At 34.1% G+C, this 20625-nt stretch overlaps 1 protein-coding gene across 1 annotated transcript; it reads right to left on the bottom strand.

The window, feature by feature from the left end:
• Positions 1 to 242: 242 nt before the first annotated feature.
• Positions 243 to 4954, bottom strand: LOC112715295 (alpha-soluble NSF attachment protein 2). Its single transcript, XM_025767046.2, has 9 exons — positions 4497 to 4954; positions 3495 to 3544; positions 3309 to 3381; positions 2519 to 2598; positions 2149 to 2300; positions 1527 to 1686; positions 1396 to 1443; positions 1134 to 1214; positions 243 to 487 (listed from the first exon to the last, which is right to left on the bottom strand). Exons 1-9 carry the CDS (start codon positions 4639 to 4641, stop codon positions 407 to 409), a joined length of 870 nt encoding a protein of 289 aa, XP_025622831.1. The 5' UTR covers positions 4642 to 4954; the 3' UTR covers positions 243 to 406.
• Positions 4955 to 20625: the final 15671 nt, after the last annotated feature.

Raw genomic sequence — 20625 nt, 5'->3', positions numbered from 1 at the left:
ATACACATATTTTAAGGTTTGCATATAAGTTTCCATAGAGAGAATAAATTGTGGCGGTTCTCAATTCCATATGATTTCCTTAAGTGGGTCTAAAACCAAATATTTGATTGCTTAAATTAAAGTAGTAATGAACCGTAAAGCTTCATGATAAATTAACACTGAAGGGTGAAGGTGGCTCATCATTCAAATTAGCAAATAGGCACTACATAGTCTTTTTCAAAATAGAGCAACCTCATAACTCATTTCTTAAATTCAGGCAACCACTTTAATAGAAAAACCAAGGAAAGTACAATATGTGCTGAAGAGACGTAAGATGAATAAAGTGGACAAACAAGCATGGTGGTACAATGAAAATCATCAAACAAACATGAGGTTCAACCAAGATAGAGAATAACTAATGTGCAAGTTAAGTAAGATCGTCCTCCTCAAGTTCTTTGGCCTTCAGCTTTTCCTTTACCCTCAAAAGAAGTGTTGTCTTCCAAGAATCCTGCACAAACAGGCAATATTGATTAGCGATATGGAGGGAAACAGATAATCAGAACAAAGGCATCAACGACCAGTGCGATTTAAGGATTTGTTGTCAAATTGCAATGCATAGTATAACAAAAACAAAAGAAATTAATTATTTCCTGAGGTTTCCTTTTCGCATATATAAATGATGAAACAGGTAACTGAGACCATCAGCTGAAATATCTGAACCTAAGCATCTCATAATCGGTATACCAGAAACGATGAAACGGAGAAAGACTACTTTTGAAGCACATCCTGCAAACCCATCCCCTCTAACATTTTCCCCTATTTTGGGATAAAAAACCTTTGGCTACAAAGTTTTTCGTCGAAATCCTACAAATTTCTGGGTCAGCTTACTAATTATTTGACCATTCCCAATCACGGTCACTTGAGTCAAATTCATAATACCCAATATCAAATAGGTGGATTTGAATGGAATTCTCCAACCAAAAAATTTCTGGACGAAGATCCAATCAGGGATACATTAATCGAATTATTTATCCATTTAATTTCTGTAAAATATGGAACTCAGTTATAAAAAGTTGTATTACTTCTATTATAAAATGTGGACACAAAATACATTAGAAATTCATTGGGAAATACAAAACTATTGGTGTACTTACCAGAGGGGTCATGCTATCAAATTCCTTGACAATGGTAGTAAAATGTCCAACATCTTCTTCTTCAATTGCAGAAGCAATATCCTACAAAAAAAAAAAAAAAGGCCAGCAAGTCTCATGGTAAATATAAGTGTAATGACAAAGCAGCCAAATTGTAATTAAACATTACGGTAGAGATGGAAGCTATGGAAAATCCACATATTATAGTCCACTTTAATCTTATCATAAAAAAGTTTATAATGAAATTTCAAAACTGGTACTTTACCGTCAAAAATCTATATTCTCGTGTTCCTGAAAATGTTGGATCCAGCTCCTGCAAACGAAGTATGTAGCCAAAAAGTTGAGCAACTAAAAGATGTCCAGTCTCAAAATGTAAATTATGGAAATTTCTCAGACCTGATATCTCTCTAGTGCATTGTTTATAGCAACGAGATCCCCTTTACAGAGTTCGCAAATACCAGCATTAAGAAGATGTCCTTTAACTCCATACTTCAGCAAGTTATTGTTGAGAGACTGGCGAGCTATGGCTTCATAAATGTCAATTGATTTTTGATATCTGAGGAGTTGCCATAAAACAGAAACAGTTAATATTCGGCTAAACACAAAGGCAACGCTCCGATAAGTTCCCATTTAGAAAATAAGGTTTGAATTTTTTAACATTATTCTTGCAGTTCCTGCTGTAACTAGTGCATAACATACACATCGATTTATGATAGCCCAAATGTAGCTGTGGACTACCATTACCAGCATGCATAAGTGTCAACATAAAACAGATCGTAAAAAATAAAAATGCTAGACATCAGTTTAGTCTATAGGTTTTCCTATATAATCCTTGAAACTTCAGCAACCTACAGTGGATTAAGAAAATGCTGACCTCCGAAAAAGGCTGGAAACCAAATACCCCAGTCTAAATTACTAAACAAATAAAGAAAAAAGTCATGTTGGTAATGGAAACAATATTATTCAAGCCATAACACAACAGTAAAAGAAAGAGAACTCAGAAAGTAAAAAATCTCACTGTTCTAGCTGGGCAGCATATTGAGCAACCTTTTGCTTGCACTGGTTTGCACTAGTTGTAACTTCTTCATTTTGGAAAAAATCAGCTGATTTTTCATAGTAAACAACAGCCTGCTCAATATTCTGTTGAGACTCGTACAATTCAGCAATTTCCTGAGTGTACAATAGCAAAACCAAGTAAAGGCATGTACTTTCGAAGCTTTATCAACTTAATGTGTCCAATTGCACAAACCTCAGAACATAACAAGTCATTACAAAGGGTGCCCAATAAAAGGGATACCACATCTAACAAATCTCCCCCCCGCCCCCCCCCCCCCCCCAAAAAAAAAAAAAAAAAAACAAAAAAACACTGAATTTACACTACAGTGTACCTTCAAATATCTAGCAGCCATGGAGAGTCTTCCAATATCACAGAATAGATTCACAGCATGGTCCAGGCAATTTACAGCCTCTGTATACGATGAAAGGGAAAAAAAGGGAAGAAAAGAAGAGCTTCACATTAAGCATACTACTGCCTTCAATACTAAAAGTGAAAACATTCTTTCACATGCTAGGCAGCCTAGGCTGCTCTATTATTTTTTTCTGAACTTAGCTACATAACAATGAATCCCAATCTAAAAATAGTTAACATGACAAATAATAAATATAAACCCTAAAACAAAAAATGCAAATAGAAATCAAACATAACCAACTTACACGTGAAAAACTTAATCACAATATCTGACTTAAGAAAACCTCGAAAGAGTACATAGTGCTTGTTACCTACATGTGAGGTAATGTACGTGTTTTACACCAAAAGAAAACTTAAAAGTGGAATAACAGAACAATTTCTTATGTCATATAATAGCAGAATGGCTGAAACTTCTTTATATGACACCGATACAACTGACACTTAAGAGAAGTAAGAGAATATACAAGGCACAATAAAAAAAAGAAGACAAAGAAGATAAAAGGATTAGGACTAAATTAATCTGTAAAAATCATCTGTTCTTCTCCAGTTCTCCAGAAACAGATTCTGATAACTAATGCCAATAACATTGATTATTTTAATTTTACCAGCAAAATCTTTTGCATACAATGTCAACACAGTAGTATTCTTGCGTTCAGAACCTCAATAAAAAAATTTTAGTTTATATAAATAGTAATGACTAACTTGCATACCATTTATATTAGTCTTTTTATAGCAATGAGCAGCATCGACATAGGCTTGGGCAGCTTCATGTTTACTTTCCAACTACAAGCAGAAAACTACATTATCATACAGGCTTACTGACCAACAAAGGATTCAAAACTAGACAGCAAGATAAACCCTATTAGACGGTGCTCCAAACATTTCGATCCCATTACCTTCAAATGGCAACTTGCCAACCTGAGGTATGTTGCTCCCGCTTTGTCCCCTACAGATGCCACAATAATCGAATAAAGAACAACATATAGAACTGCTTCATACCAAAATATTAGGGTAAGAAACGTTTGCGATTTTCTTCAAAAATACCCCTAAAGATTAGTTTCATTCAATTTTGTCCCTAACATTTTCGATTTGTGTCAAAACTGCCCCAGGAAGTTTTCAATTGTCTCTAAAACGTTTTACATGGAGTTAACTAGAGATAATTTTGACACAAATCAAAAACATTAGGGACAATATTGCATGAAATTAAATGTTAGGGTATTTTTGAAAAAAAATTACAATTGTTAGGGACAAGAAGTATATTTACTCCAAAATATTAAGTCAATTACACCAACAAAATAAAGTGATTACTTAATGCTGATCAAAGTGAAGCTGAGCACAGCAGAATACAGGCAGCAAAAGAAAACATTGTTCATCAATTGTAATATCATGATCATCAAATCTTTTTTTATTTTAAAAAAAGCACCTAGAATATCGTTAAGAATAAATCATTCACTTCTCTTAGCTGGAAAATCTCTAGCCTAAATCCAACCAATTTCTCAATAAATTGTGATTACATCAGGTTCACAAAATTCTCCGATTTTACTTCCTAAGCAACTAATCGATCAACAAAAATCAGGTCAAAACATTTTCCAGCAAAATCTGATTAAACTTATACTTCAACCATTGGTAACATTTCAAATCTGCAATAGGCCATCTCGGATTCAACAACAAGCTAAAGTAGCCGAAGTAACTTCCGATCACCGATCGTATCATCGCAATAACAACACAACCAATAAAACTAACAAAAATAAAAAAGAAGAAAAGAGAGAGAAATCATTTAAAAAATTCTCGGTAAACAAAAACAGACAGAGGTGGAGAGAGACACTAAATCTTAAAAAGACTAAGAAAATAAATAAATGAAAATTGAGAATAATTTAGGAGATGAGTAGAATGGATACATGATTTAGCGAGCTTGAAGGAATTGGCAGCTTTATCGAAGAGATCAGCAGCATCCTCATATTTGGAGCCAAACAAGCCCCAACCATTCAGCTTCTTCTCTGCTTTCTTCTCGTATTCTTCTGCCTTCGATAATTGATCCGCCATTTCCAACGATCAATTCTCACACAACACTGCTACTTTTTTTTTTCTTCTTCTTCTTCCTAATAAGTTGCCGTGAAACAAAGATAAATCACCGAATAAGAGAGAGAGAAGCGTTGGACTCTGCAGAGGACCGAGTCCAAAACTAGCACAACAACGGCAAAAGAAGACTGAGAAGAAAAAGGAAAAAGGGGTTTCAGAAGATTTTTTTTGGTCGAATTCTTTGCTCTTTCTTTTCGGGAAAGGAAAGTAATTTCTTAGTTAAGTTTTTTCTTAGTTAAGTAATTTTCCTTTTTTTTTTTTTTGCCATACTTTATATATTTTTGGTATTAAAACGGGGCTTTTGGTATTAAAACGGGGCTTCCAGGAAGACGGCTCAGGAGGTTATTGAAAAAATTTCGAGAAAGCTCTCCAGTTGGAAAGGACGCCTACTAAATAAGGCAGGGAGGCTTTGTCTTGTTAAATCGGTTATGACCTCTATCCCAGTTTATGAAATGCAAATTTCTCTTCTCCCGAAGTATGCATGTAATAAAATTGATTCCTTAATGAGACAGTTCTTGTGGAAAGGCCAAGCGACTGGAAAAGGGCTGCCTCTGGTCAGGTGGGAGGTCGCCATAACTCCTAAAAAGGCAGGAGGATTGGGTATTAGGGATACTTCCTGTGCTAACATGGCGCTTTTGGGAAAGTTGGTATGGGATTGTCTAAACAATAGTGAGAAGTTATGGGTGCAGGTTTTGAAGCATAAATATCTCAGGAATCAATCTGGTATGAACGGAAACAGTAGAAATTCTTCATCGGCTACCTGGAAGAACATTGTTAGTGCCTATGAGCATCTCAAGGAAGGGCTTCATTGGAATATTGGAGATGTCCACAAATCAGTTTGGTATGATGAGTGGACTCCTTTTGGTAAACTTTGCAACCTTGTTCCTTATGTACATATTTCTGAATCAGATTTCATGGTGGCTGACTTGTGGAAAGGGGTGTCTTGGGAGGTTGATAGTCTTACCACGCCTATTCCGCATGAGATTAAGCAGTTTATTTGTGGTCTGAGATATCCTAGTTCGACTGAGTTGGAGCCACAGTGGGAGTGGTGGCCTGCAGCATCAAAAAAGTATAGTGCAAGGGAGGGTTACAGATGGTTATTAAAGAAAGCATTAAATTGGAATGCCAATAGTAATTGGAACTGGTTGTGGAACACAAACATTCCAGAGAAGTTCAAATTTACTATGTGGCTTGGCTTACATGATGCTCTACCAACTGAGACCTTTCGATTCAAGCGGCATTTAGCTTCTTCAGATATGTGTAAGAGATGTAACAAGGCGCAGGAGACTATGGAGCATTGCCTTAGAGACTGTGAACGATCAAAGGCAATTTGGTATATGTTGGATCCTAGTATCCTGGACTCGACGACTGGTACTGCTCTTGAAGAGTGGTTTCGGAAGGCCTTGGCTAACAATGAGGCGTCCTTTGGTGCAGGACTTTGGTGGGTATGGAGACATAGGTGCAATGACATATTCAATACTGACAACCCTTGGACAGACCACAAGGTTGTTGCCTTGGCCAGAATTACCGCCAAGGACTTACAGGTTTACAGGAATCGAAGCAATGCCTTTAGGTCTCTCCGAAATTGCCTGTGTTGGGAACCACCGGTAGGTAATAGTTTTAAAGTTAATTGTGATGCAAGCTTGTATATGGATTCAAATTTAGCGGGATTTGGGTGTATTATTAGAGATTCTAAGGGAGATTGGATCTCGGGCTGCTCTGGAAGCATTCCCCCTTGGTCTATAATCAGATGTGAATTATTTGCTGCTTGGAGGGGGCTGGTTTTAGCTTGGGATTGCGGTTTGAGGGATATTATATGTGAAACGGATTGCCTTGACATTCTGCCCATCATGCATGAGCTTACAAGTGGGTATTCATCTGAAGTAACAGATTTGGTTCACAAGATTCAGGAGCTTTTATCTCGTCCTTGGCTTGTTCACGTTGAATGGGTGTCCCGAGAAGCAAATAGAGCTGCGGATTGGATGGCTAAATATAGTGCCAAGAATAACTCTAATCATGTTATTTGGTCTGAGCCTTGTGTTGATCTTCAACGAATCATCCGCTCGGATTTAGGATAGTTTTTGCTTTGTTTCTTTCCTTGTTTAGACACCAAAAAAAAAAAAAAACGGGGCAGCAATACTTTATGTTAATTCTTTATTGTTATTACGTGGGCTCAATTATTTTGAGCTTACACTACCGTTCATAAGCCCAAATTCATGACCTGGAGTAAAAGTGTATTCTCTTTGTATTGTACCCAAAAAAAAGTGTATTCTCAATTTAGGAGTAGCAATCTATATCCTACCCGCGGGTATTCAACCTGGATCAATCCATTCGGGTAGGATTGTTTACGCTACCCGTTGCGAATTGGGTAGGATTGTCTGTGAGTAGGGTAGGGTACGAGTTCAGGGTATATCCTACCCTACCCTATCCACACCCTAATATATTATATAATATATATGTAAAAGTTATATATGTAATGAAGAAAGTGAGTGTTGAATCCACAATCTTTCTCTTATAAAAATTTGAAATAACTACTAAACTAGTTGATAATCATATTATTTTTAATTTTATGTTATATTTCTTTAAAATTTTATTATTTTTAATTTTAATTTTAATTTGAACTTAGTTTTTTATTTTCTATTTTATTAATATGTATGAAATTTGGAATGGTTGAATTTTATATTTGTTTGAAAATTTTTTATTTTTCTGCGGGTAGGATCGAGTATGGTAGGGTTTAGAATTTTAGGGTGCGGGGTAAAGTTAGGGTTGAGAAATTCTCAACTCGCGGGTAGGGTAGGATAGAATTTTAAAAAAGTTTTCAACCCGCGGGTAGAGTTAGGGTAGAGTCCAAACCCTACCTACCCTACCCATTGCCAGCCCTAATTCTCATGGTCCATTTAGTTTAAGTTTTATTTTTTATTTTTACATATTTTCACAAAATTTTAAAAATAAAAATAATTATAAATAAAAAATTCATTATTTATCACTTTAAATGCGAATACAGAAATATACCGCTTTCTGAATATTTAATTGTATTTTTGCTTACATTGGATACAAAAATGAAATATTACGTTTTAGCAATCTTAACATGCTAAAACAAGGCTAAATAGATTGCCATTTTCGCTAAAGGCTTCTGCGAAAACATGGCGAAAAAGAAATTGATGTTTATGCAGTACATGCTTGTGAAATTTGGAAAAATTTTTAAATGTTTTTTCGTGTAATGCTTGCGAAAAAAACAATAACGCTTAAAAATTTATCTATAAATACCAGAACATTCATACAAATTTCGCTACATCCCACTCTCACAATTCTCACATCTCTTTCTCTTTTAAATTTTTTACAAATGACTACTGAATGTATAATATTGGATGTTTATCCGAATCCAACAATTAGACGTAATAATGATAGTGCATTCTTTGAATGCAGTGATTCAATTACAATGCAAACTTGACGGTTGCAGTCATTTCTTAGCTCAAAAGTTTAATTTTGATGAATATGAATTTATTAAGAAGGACACACATAAGAAAAATCGATATCAATTTCTATTTCTGAAGGATATAACTTATATGGAGTTATTATTTAATGTTTGTTTTGAGAAAGACAGTGTTAGGTTAGCAAGGAATTGCTACTCTAATTTTTTCTTCCACATATTCTCTTTGATCACACTTTCTCTTTCTCTTTTTAGTTATTTCTCCTATAGCCTTGAGCAAGAAAAAGTTGATCTTGATCCTGTGTCAAAGACAATAATGAGCTTGACATTCTATATGCTATGGTATTTTTCTATCCCCAAAAAATTTCAGTGGAGGAATTCAGACTAGACTGACTTGCAAAAGTACTCACATATTAAAATGCATTTTCTTGCTATGATATTCTTCTTTATTTTAATTTTTTTATCTTCACTACTGTTTTGATAGCTGCTGCTATTTTTTGTGTTTAATTTGTTATTGATTCAGTAAATTATTGCTGTTTTGTTTTTGGTTTTGATTCACTTCTATGTTGTTATTTAATGTTTATTATTTAGTGTTTGCATTCTGTTTTTTGTTATAATTTCTAATTTGTTCTTGATTCTTGGTTGGGATACTTTCTACAATTTTTCAAACATAAATTATGGCTAGGTGAATGTCAGAGCAGCAACTGGATCTCATGATACTGAAGCTCCAAAAAGAATCTTTGCCACTTCGGCTCCGTGATGAAAAATCTGCTACATCGCCGACCACCTCCTCTATTGCAAGTTAGCCGTTTCTAACATTTCAAATTGATGAAATTCCTATGGAATCGGGGTTTATGGTTTGGATTCTGTTACTGTAAAATTGATTTAGTGCTTTGATTCTGTTACTTTAAAATTAAGTTTAGAGTTTAGAATTGACTACTGTGAAAATGAGCATCGTTTTTCTACTCTTTTTAACCTAATTTAAATTCTACTCTTTTTTCCCTTAAACTTCTTCTATGCTTACTATTTTGTTATGATTTTATTTCAGAGTAAGCAAAACTTATGTCATAATGTATGGTTTGAAAAGAGCAATAAGCGAGGTAAACCTTTCCCGAAATAAATAAATAATTATTTTTCCATGTTGATGTTTCAAATGGGTTTGTGTTTTCTTGTTTAATTTCATAAGAATATTGTTCTTGTTGGGTTAGGAACTCTTATCTTTTCTGGTCATTATTTCTTTTGTTTGTATTACTATCAAGTGATTTGTAAAGTTTCAATGTAGAATTCTTCAACTTCAATGTTGTTGTTGTCAATTTTTGCGATGTTCACTTATAGCCAAAGTAATGTTATATCTTTAAGAATTATAAATCAGTAATTGCAATATTATACAAACTCAGTTTGTCCATTATCTGTTAACATTCTTATTTGCATTTATTCCTCTAGATGTTTCTTTAGACTATCCAAAGAAACTCTTAACTTGAACACCTGTCTTATGGGTTGTATTTTAGAATTTAGCTTATCTTGTTTTCATGTACAGCTTATTGGTAACTCATAGTCTCATATCTTGAAGAACTAACAATTTCATACTGATATGATATTTACTTATATAATAAATTATATTGAATTCATTATTCTAAAATTTTTTTAAAACTTACCAATTTACTTATAGATCATATATATCAGGAAGTCAAAATCATATATTGACTTTTTCTATGGAATTAAATGATGGTTTATTAGTAACAAATCTTCCATCTTGTTTGTTTAACACAATTGAACTGAAGCACAAGAATAATTGTCAATGGCAGCCTCTTCAGACATATTTTACAATTTCAAATGATGTTTTACTTATCTTTGCATTGGTAGCTTGTTTCTTCCTGCATTATATTTAAATGAAATTATTAATTTGCTTGACCAAATTAATATTAGCTATTATGACCTAGCTATTAATAAGGAAATGCATAAGAAAAATCACTAGTAGTTATCTTTCTTTCCCTCGTCCCCTCTCTCTGTTAGTAAGCATTATTAGCACTAGGTTTAGTATTATATTTAATTTGCTAATTTTTTTATTCACAGAAAAATCATTATGAAGGTTAGGGAGAACTTAATCACACATTGTGAAGATCAAACACTAGAGAGTAAAAATCATCAATTTGTGGAGATGATGGGGAGTCTATTTGCTATTGTAATATATCAAATCTCTTTTGTTTATGCTTAGATATTGTTATGACTTAGACTCTTATTATGTGATTTTAAAGTGTCTTAGTTTATTTGACTTCTAAAATCTTTTTTTAGGTCACAAACATGTATGAATCTTAGGTAGCGTTTGGTAGTGAGACAGAGACTGAGAGACAATGACTGAGAGACAAAAACTAAAATAAATCTCAGTATTGTGTTTGGTGTATAAGTGTACAGAACTGAATTATGTCTCAGTATCTTGTCTGGTTTGAATTAAAACTAGAGACCGAAATGTTTAAATTTACAAAATTACCCTTAACCTTACAATGAGACCCTAACCCCAAACCCAAATTCATTTTTTCAGAAATGCTACCTTGGTGCCCTAACCCACTCCAGACCCCTTCTCGTCTCTTCTCCCCAAATCCTCCGGTCTTTTCCGTCGCCGGCAGAAACCGCGAGGACTACCGAGCGACAGTGGCACGTCTGTCTCCAGCGATTCACAATCGCGTCTTCAAGCGTCTGACGGTCCTATAGTTGCTGCAGTTTGCATGCTTCTGGGTCTGCGCCGCCACCATCGTCACCGTCTCAGAGCTGTGTCTCTTGTCTCGGGTCTTTGTCTCTCAACAGACTTGGTAAGTTCATGAGTTCAATGTTGATATTTGGTTTAACATTTGTTTAAAATTTAATCTGATTTAGTATAGCCATTAAATTTATCTTATTTCAATTGATTTTCTTCACATGATTATATGATTTCCAATTTGCTTGTGCTTAAAGGCTCACTGTTGTATTGCTTTCTGTTGTGGCAAACTGAATCAAGATGCTTCTTCTTCACAATGATAAAGGATTCAAGCATAATGAGTTTTATTAAATCAGATTATTGTGATTGATGATGCATTATGATGCAACTTCAGTTTTAGAAGAGATTACGATTTTGAGTCAGATAGATTAATGTTTGATTAGTATTAGCTTGGTTTTGCTCTTTGTTAAATCTTTGAATGAGAATTCACATTATGTGTTCATGGTGGTGAAGTTTAGATCTTTGGTATTATATTTTAAGAATGCAATTTTATTGCATTTGGACACGATTTGATTCCTAATTTAGATCAACAGATGCTTGAGCTATTACATCGTTTTGTTAGTTTACTTCATTGAATATTTTTTCCCTTTATCCAGGGACGGATTTACTCAGCAGCTAGTGGGGGCAACTACGCCCAGTGAATTTGAAAAAATGAATTAGTAGTTTTTAGTGAAATGTCTAATTTGTCTCCACCATCCAATTAATTTTGACCCCACTCCCCACCCTCTAAATCCCTAACCGGCTAACCCTTCTCTTTCTCCCCTTTTTTAAGTTTGTTCCTCTGCTCCAGCCTCCAACCTCCGCTTCCAGACTCTAGCCCTCCAGAGTTACTACCGTCTGCCGCCACTCGCCCACTCCGCCAGTTTCTCTGTCGCTGTCCCGTTCAGCCTTTCTCCTGCATCGACTCCGTCGATTTTTCCTTGCATCGCCGCGTGCCCGCATCTACTTCTACAGCTGCGTTCCTTCAGTGTCTTCTTCTTCTTCTTCCTCGGTCTTCACAGCTTCAATCCTCGTCTGGTTCTGTCTTCCCGTTCCTTCAGTGTCTGGATCTGGTTCTGTCTTCAGCAGTTCAGGGTGCGAGATGTCGCTGGTTCTACCGCTGGGTGCCTTCGTGCCTGAGTCCTGGGTGCCGTTGGTTCTGTCGTTGGGTACTGCTTATGATTTGTGTGGTTCTGCCGCTGCATACCTGCGTTCCTCTTCTGGAGTTCAACCTTAGACTCTTGCCTCTTGGAGTCTTGGTAATAATTGGGAACCCAAATCAACCTATCAAGAGTGGTAAATACCAAACAATTTTCAAGTCTACCTTGTAACTAATTAATTATAGCATATGTATATTATGAATAAATAAGCTTTGGGGTGGGGAATGGCCGAATGAAGATTTAGAATAAAGGAATGGTTTGTGTAACATGGCATTAGTTAGGTTTTAGCCTCTTAGGTGGTATTGTGTTGGTTTTCTTGTTAAGTTGAAACAAAAAATTATGAGCAACTAAACTAAGCAAATCCATTATGTTCATTGAGATTCAAGTTCTATTAGAGTGTTATATTTTTATGTGACTGAATAATAATCAATAGTTAGCACATAGTTCACAATTCATATAGTTAGTTCACTTAGTTGCTTCATTTAGTTTTTATTCTCATTTGCTTCATTATTATTAATTTGATATAGTTCATTAATTCATTTAATTTGATATAGTTCATTAATTTGTTCTAATGTGATTGAATTTATTCTAATATAATTGTGTTCTGATGGAGTTCTAATGTAATTGTTTGTTACTTTGTTAATTAACAATTGTGTTCTAATGACTGATGTAATTGTGTTCTGATGGAATTCTAATGGAGTTCTGATGTAATTGTGTTCTGATGGAGTTTTAATATAGGTTTCATTAATTTTATTAATTGATTAATTTTGTATTTATAATTTTATACTGAACTTCTCAATTTGTATAGAATTGTGAATTAATTTAGGTTTATAATTTTATTCTATTAGTAATGGAGAAATATTTCAAAAGAAATTTATTATTGGAGATTGGATCCCAAAACAATTTATCGACCTCTTCTAACAAGAGGAGGTTTTTAGAATTCGAAGTAGAGAGTCTCACAGCAGATCCAGGACAACGACCAAAGATTTCAACTTATCATCCAAATGACAGAGACAAAGTTATATGTGCATATTTGCAAAAAGATCCTTGTCAACCAAGGGCTCATGATTTTTCGCAAACTGCTTGTGGTTCTTCTTTTCGAAGATTTAATCCTACTTGGTTTGATGATTATGGCAATTGGTTAGAGTATAGTATATCAAAAGATGCTGTTTTTTGTCTTTGTTGTTATCTTATGAAACCTGAGACTGAAGGTGGCGATACTTTTGTAACCAATGGCTTTTCAAATTGGAAAAAAAGAGAGATTACAAACTCATGTTGGGATTCATGATAGTGCTCATAATCAAGCTTGGAAAAAATGTGAAGCACTTTTGAAACCAAAATAACACATTAGTGCTGCTATTGAAAAATAATCTAAGCAAGCTAAAAAATTATCAAATTCACTTGATAGCCACAATTGATTGATCGTGCTTTCTTGCGCAACATAATGAAGAGATTGATCGTGCTTTCAAAAATGCTCGTGGGAATCTTAAACTAAGAGCTCCCTCAATTCAAAAAGATATTGTAAGAGCTGTTGCAAGTGAAATGAAAAAAGTTATTGTTAATGATCTTGGGGATGAATTGTTTGCTGTTTTGGTTGATGAAGCCCGCGACATTTCTATTAAGGAGCAAATGTCAGTTTGTTTAAGGTATGTGAATAAAGAAGGGCAAGTTAGGGAGCATTTTCTTGATCTTGTTCATGTTTCTAATACTAATGCTTTATCTCTAAAATTAGCATTGGAGTCATTATTAGAAACATATAATTTAAGTTTATCAAGAGTACGTGACCAAGGATATAATGGTGCAAGTAACATGCAAGGAGAATTTAATGGTTTGAAAACTTTGATATTGAAAGAAAATGCTTATGCTTTCTATGTACATTGCTTTGCTCACCAACTTCAGTTAGCTCTTGTAACGGTTATAAGAAAACAAGTTGAAATTGCTTTGCTTTTTAATTTGTTAACCAATTTGTGCAATATTGTTGGAACTTTGTGTAAACAAAGGGATATGCTTCGTGATAGTCAGATGACTAAGACAACTGAAGCATTACAATGTGGAGAAGTTGTTAGTGGACGTGGTTTGAATCAAGAAATAGCTTTGAAAAAAGCTAGAGATACTAGATGGGGTTCACACTATGGAACTATACTTAGATTAATTTCTTTGTTTCCTTCCGTGGTCAATGTTCTTGAATATGTTGAGAAAAATGGAAATAATTAAGAACAAAGAGTTGAAGCATGTCTTTTATTGAGTGTCATTCAATCCTTTGAATTCATTTTCAACCTGCACTTGATGAAAAATATCTTGGGAGTTACTAATGAATTATCTCAAGCATTAGAAATGAATGATCAAGATATTGTAAATGCTATGGCATTGGTTAAAGTGTCTAAGCAACGGTTGCAAACTATAAGAGATGATGGTTGGTCTCTTTTACTTGACGAAGTCTCATTGTTTTGTGACAAATATAATATTACTGTTCTAAAAATGGATGATATATTTGTGTCACAAGGAAGATCAAGACGCAAAGCTCAAAAGATCTCAAATTTGCATCATTTTCAAGTTGAGATATTCTATCAAGTAGTTGATAGACAACTTCAAGAACTCAACAATCATTTTACAGAGGTGAATACTTAATTACTTCTTTGTATAGCTTGTATAAATCCAAGACACTCATTTCTTGCGTTTGATAAGGAGAAGTTAATCCAGTTAGCTCAATTCTATCCATTAGAATTTTCTTCTACTCAATTTTTGGCACTTGATAGTCAACTTGAGAACTTCATACTAGATGTGTGTTCTGATGATCAATTCTCAAACTTAAATGGGATTGGTGCACTTTCTTAGAAATTGGTTGAGACTCGAAAAAATATTGTTTATCCATTAGTGTTTCTTCTTTTGAAGTTAGCTTTAGTTTTGCTTGTAGCAACTGCATCAGTTGAAAGAACTTTTTTTGCTATGAACATCATAAAGATTCGGCTTCACAACCGTATGAGAGATGAATTTTTAAATGATTGTTTAGTGACATACATAGAAAGAGAGACATTTGATTGTATTGAAAATGAAAAGATTATTCAATCTTTTCAAAATATGAAACCCAGAAGAATAGAATTTTAAATTATTTATTATTTAAATTATTATTTTATTATTTTAATTTGTTAGTTAAATAATTTGAGGAATAATCAAATTTTATAATACTATAGTATAATTATAAAAGTTATTATTATTATACTATATATATTTTTCTGCCACTGATAAAATTTTCTGGATCTGTCACTGCCTTTATCCCTTGTGTCAAAGGCTAAATGTTGACAAGTTAATGGTAGGAATTATGTGAATAAGCATGGAGAAGATTGAGTCATGATTCTAAATATGCATTATACTACACATTTTTCTTAAATTCAATTCCTGATCCAGCCACCTAACCAAATGAAGAAGGTATAGAGATAGAGTTATATTTGTAGTTAATGACTTATTAAAAAAAGTTATAGATAGAGTTGTATTTAAGCTACTTCTTTATTTAAAAAAATTATGGGTTAGAATTAAAAGTAGAAATAAGATTTAATAAATTTGCCAAGAAGAGATAAAATAGCTAAAGTAAGTACAAATCGAAAGGAAAGGAAGCAAACACACGCACGATAAAAATCTTAATCTTCTGTAGTAGCTTTTTAGGCCTTGTGGTAATTTACACATATCTCCTTTCCTTTTTAATTTTTATTTGATCATTCACAGTGACTTCATAGAGCAATGGGTACAAATTTGTACTCCAACAAGATCCAAAGTTAAAGGAGAAGCTGGTGACTTAAACTTTTCATATCAATGTGCCAATTGTTAAAAGGCAAGTTAAAAAACATTGCCTTTTATTAACTTTGGTGACATTAAATTCAGTGCTTCTTAAGTTTTGATCTTCATATCACATATTATAAGGAGATACTTAAATTACTTATATGATTTTCTAATGCAAGAAGCTGTGAATGTATCACTTGGGAACTTATTAACTTATCCTTTGTGAGAGAAGCAATTGTTATCTGATTTGAAATCTGATTTGGCCTTTAGGTTCAGCAGCCTAAGCAATCATGGCATCTATAAGTAGAAGATCTACAATTGGTTCCTACGACAGTGGTAATGTAATGGGCGAACGTTTTTGTGAGTGTGGTTTAAGAGCTCTGTTACAAGTCTCAAACAGCATTGCCAACCCGGATAGAAAATATTATGCCTGTCCTATAAGACGATGTGGATGGTTTAGATGGACAGGTCCAAGTATCCAACATTCTGAAGTTGTAGATGATCGCTCTTGTCATTTGAATTGCAATTTAAAGTTGATCAAACAATTTGTAAAACTCCATAATGAAGTTGTGTTTATGAAATTGTTAGCGTTCTTTCAACTTTTTGTTTCTGTAGTCTGTATTGTCCTGATCATAGTATTGTTGTTTAAGTTGTAATTTGACATTTGAATTGAAACAGGCAAATGACAAATTGTATAAATTATTTTCTTTAATGAAATACCAAAAACTACCCAACGGCCGTCTGGGGTGAATTTGGTAGTACTAATATCCTGACTATGACCCTTATATGTATGAATGCATCCCTTCATTGTTAAAGATCCCTTTGTATGTATGTATGTATGTATGTATGTATGTATCCCTTCATATCCATCCGGTATTGTTAAGATCATGGCTTTGCTGCCACAAACAATAACATAAGTTGCAACACAATGCACATGACCCTTCTTAAGCTAACTAATGATCCACCAGTAGCCATAATCCAAGGTTGATATTTTTATCATCCCCTCCTGTTGCAAAAAGGCGGCATGCCTTCTTTCCTAAAGAAAGCACATTATCATCACCATAAAATATCTACACTCATTCACTCCTCCTTCGCCACTAAAAAATCCTCAAGACAAGATACAAAGCTCAAATCTTTATACCCACTTTGCATTCCCTAACAAGCATTTTCTCAGGCCAAAAAACAAAATGATATTCCTCTTTATATCATATTGAAATAGACCAAATAATTTTCCAGCAAAAAAATCAAAAATTAAAATAACAGTCAACTTATATTGAAATGTTTTGTGCTCAATAACACAATTAAAACCAAAATATTGTACTAAGCATCAACGCACCTACTTAATACATACCAAAAGAAAAACACTACCACAATATCCAGCCAAATGTATACCAAATATAAGTTATACCTTAAACCACCTAAAGTATACCCATCTAATGCATACTAAAACCCTATAGTTCCAACATAATACCCTAAGCAACATAACAAGTTTCGATCACATGACAACTTCAGATAATGGAACGCACAAGGACAATCTTATGTGAATCTGACAAGCCCCAGAAGTGAGCACACAGATTCAAACTCTCAGCAAACTTCAACACTATCTTCACCACCTCGTCATCATCGAACCCAAGTTATGTAAGTTTCTCACCGACCTTAAACTTTTCATTTACACCAACGATGACATCAGCAAGTAGTTGGGCATTCTTCCTTTGGTCAACGGAAGATTTCTGGATATGGTCAGCCATCCCCTCTAAAACATCAGCTTGCTTTCTCTTCTTCCCATATTGCCTTGTGCTTCCTCCACTCGCACTAGCTTTAGAATGTGAGGCTTGTCCTTGTACTGCTTGCCCTCCGTCAATGTCTGGATTTGGAGATATCTCAGAGTCATCAAATCTAATTGCTTAGTTTTCAGTTTCTTTATTAACATGTTCCTCTTCATCAAAGCCATTAACTGCACCTGCTCCCGTGGCTTTATCCTTACCGACTATACCCTCCAACCGGTGAAATAGAGAAAAGGGCTTGCCAGAACTATAGAACTTGGTTGGATGTGCCTGCGAAAATAAAAACAGAATTATAGTCAGTATATAAAAAAAGATAAAGTCATTCAAGTAAGAATAACATTACACAGACCTTCAACCATGTATCAAGGACATCTTTGCTGTCAACTTCGACACATTGTTTTTCATTATTCCAACCAAATCTACTGCATGCAAGCATGTCTGTAGCCTACTAATACTTCTCCTTCAACCACTTATGTTTATTCTTGCAATGTTTCGCGTTTAGGGTATCCAAGGAAGGCCTCCAGCATCTTCAGAGCTAGTTTCTCAAAAGTTTTGAGTTTGAATTGACCACAATTAGCCCTCTGACCATCTACAACAAACTCCTCCATGAAGCCAATAAAAGCATTAGTCTCTTCATCACTCCATATGCGTTTGTTCTCCATTATCACCTAACAAAATTAACATAAATAACCACAAGCAAATACAACAAGTGTAAACCCTAAACTACAAACAAATACAATTGTGAAAAACAACCATAAACGGTTTTAATAGCCACAAACATTTTAAATAACCACAAACAAATAATTGCTATTATAAATAAAAATTTGCTATTACAATGTTTCCATTCACAACAGGTTTTACAAACTAAAATGCAGCTATTACAATATAAATTAATCGATGACAACACTCATTAATTTGCTACAACACAAATTAAGCTATTACAACTTCATACGACTAGTTCGTCACTCTTCATGCATCTCAATTGCTATGTTGTCACACCAGTGTGTCCACTCGTTCATATTTTCAACCACATCAATCATTTCATCCTGTGCTTTATCTCCATCAGGCAAAAATTCCTCCAATATGCTACCTTGCTCCTCCAGATCCATATCCATATTCTTTCGAATAAAGTTTTGCAGCAAATAACAAGCAATAATTATTTGACTTTGTGTCTTTAGAGGGTAAAAGCTAGGGCTTCTTAATGTTGACCATCTCTTCCTGAGCAAACCAAAGCATCACTCAATAGTATTCCTTGCAAAAGAATGAACCCTATTAAAATATTCTTGGTAATTGCGAAGTGCACGTGCTCCTTGGGCCCACTCTCTAACATGATATCGAGTGTCTTTATATGGTGCTAGAAACCCAGGATCATTTGTGTAACCAGTATCAACTAAATAGTAATTACCTATAGACAAGTAATACAAACAACTTAAGCTTAAGTATCGTGAACTTAAGCTATATTTATAGGCTTAAATCCAAAGATGGCATGATTATCGTGGGATATCTTAAGACTATTACGACGAGTGATTGTATCTCGAAGTATTCGTGAATCAGATGTCGATACCTCCCATCCACTGAGTACATAAACAAATCCTATCTCCCGGTTACACACTCCTAAGACATTGGTACATATTTTACCCTTTCTTGTTCGATATCTTGACTTTTCAGACTCAGAAATTGTCACCTCTATATAAGTGCCATCTAATACTCCCAAGCAACCCTATAATCCATAGAAAGTTATGATACTCAGATATAGAATTCTTTAGGCTGAAAAATAAATCATACACATAATCGAGTAAGCTATACCTTAAACTTTCTCCATGTGGGGTCAACATAATCCTCTTCAACTGATGTGGCCTTGGCAAATAAAATGCTTTGAATACATATAATAGCCTTTAAAATCTTATTAAAATACTTACTAACTATTTCTCTGGACTTACAAAATCTAACCTGCAAACTACGTTTTTTTTTTGTGATGCACTAGGATAATTAAGAAAGTTGCAACTTGCTTCGGCAAGCTTACATGACCATCCTCTTTAAGTCCTCGAACTTGGAGCAACTTACACAAATTAGTAAAGGCATTTGTGTTCATTCTCAACTCTCAAATACAATTTCTATCACCCTCGCCAACAATACGCTCTAAAGCCTCACATCTAGTTCTAATATTCATTCTTCTGCCTAACGAAAGTTGTCCACTACTTCTATCCTTAAAGTAAACAAATAATATAAGAACAAAAAACAATATCAAATCTTCATGCTTAGATCTAATCTCTTCATAAAAAGACACGCATCTCTTAATAATTTTCGATCGCTCCATTTTTTCCTAGCAAAGTCATTACATTAGAAAATGCATAAACATTCAACTTAATCTAACACTTCTCATGCAAACTCTTCTTTATCTTCTTAGAAGCAAAAAGAAGAATAAGAAACTTGAAATGCACAAAAAGATAAAGATAACAAATGATATAACTGTGTATATTCTTCATGTAGCATAATTAGGAAGAATGATTTAATAACATGAGCACATAATCTAAAGTAATATAATGACTTAGTTAACTAGGACAAATTTGACAAAAGTTTGTTTCTCATTCTCACAGACACACATATATAGCTAGGCATTATAACCATGCTATATCAATATTATTTAATCCTGTGTGAGAGACAGAGAGAGAGTGATAGACCAATATGGTTTATAACAAGATCAAGAAGATAAAATTTATGCCGTTAAATCTTAATAAATATTAGAACAAACCATCATATAAATTTTCAAAGGGGTCATACATGTATCTAGCTATGTAACTTCTTATATAATGACTTTCAATCATGATAATCCGTGTGTATATAGAATTAAGCAGACCATAAATCTCTTACTCCTGTTAATTATAAATTACGATTCATTCCCATGTAACAGATGGCATTAATAATTCTAAAAAATAGATCGCAAATCTCTGAATATAGGACAAAGTCACAAAGACAAAGAATTTCTTTAACTTTAGTGCTACTACTTCACACCATTAAGAAAATAACAACAAACCAAGCAAAATAGTAACTTGTCTCTTTTCAAACTTT

Source organism: Arachis hypogaea, chromosome 10 (genome assembly GCF_003086295.3).
Source record: "Arachis hypogaea cultivar Tifrunner chromosome 10, arahy.Tifrunner.gnm2.J5K5, whole genome shotgun sequence".
Taxonomy (NCBI): domain Eukaryota; kingdom Viridiplantae; phylum Streptophyta; class Magnoliopsida; order Fabales; family Fabaceae; genus Arachis; species Arachis hypogaea.
Note: the sequence above shows the minus strand (reverse complement) of the source record. Positions and strands in the feature narration are given on the sequence as shown.

Bases quoted from the DNA above. Each gene is read 5' to 3' on its own strand.
- LOC112715295 (XM_025767046.2), bottom strand. From the start codon at position 4,641: ATGGCGGATCAATTATCGAAGGCAGAAGAATACGAGAAGAAAGCAGAG. The intron at 1,444-1,526 runs GTCTGAGAAATT...CTTCGTTTGCAG, and splicing joins ATGCACTAGAGAGATATCAG to GAGCTGGATCCAACATTTTC. The intron at 1,215-1,395 runs GTAAAGTACCAG...TTTTTTTTGTAG, and splicing joins GAGAATATAGATTTTTGACG to GATATTGCTTCTGCAATTGA.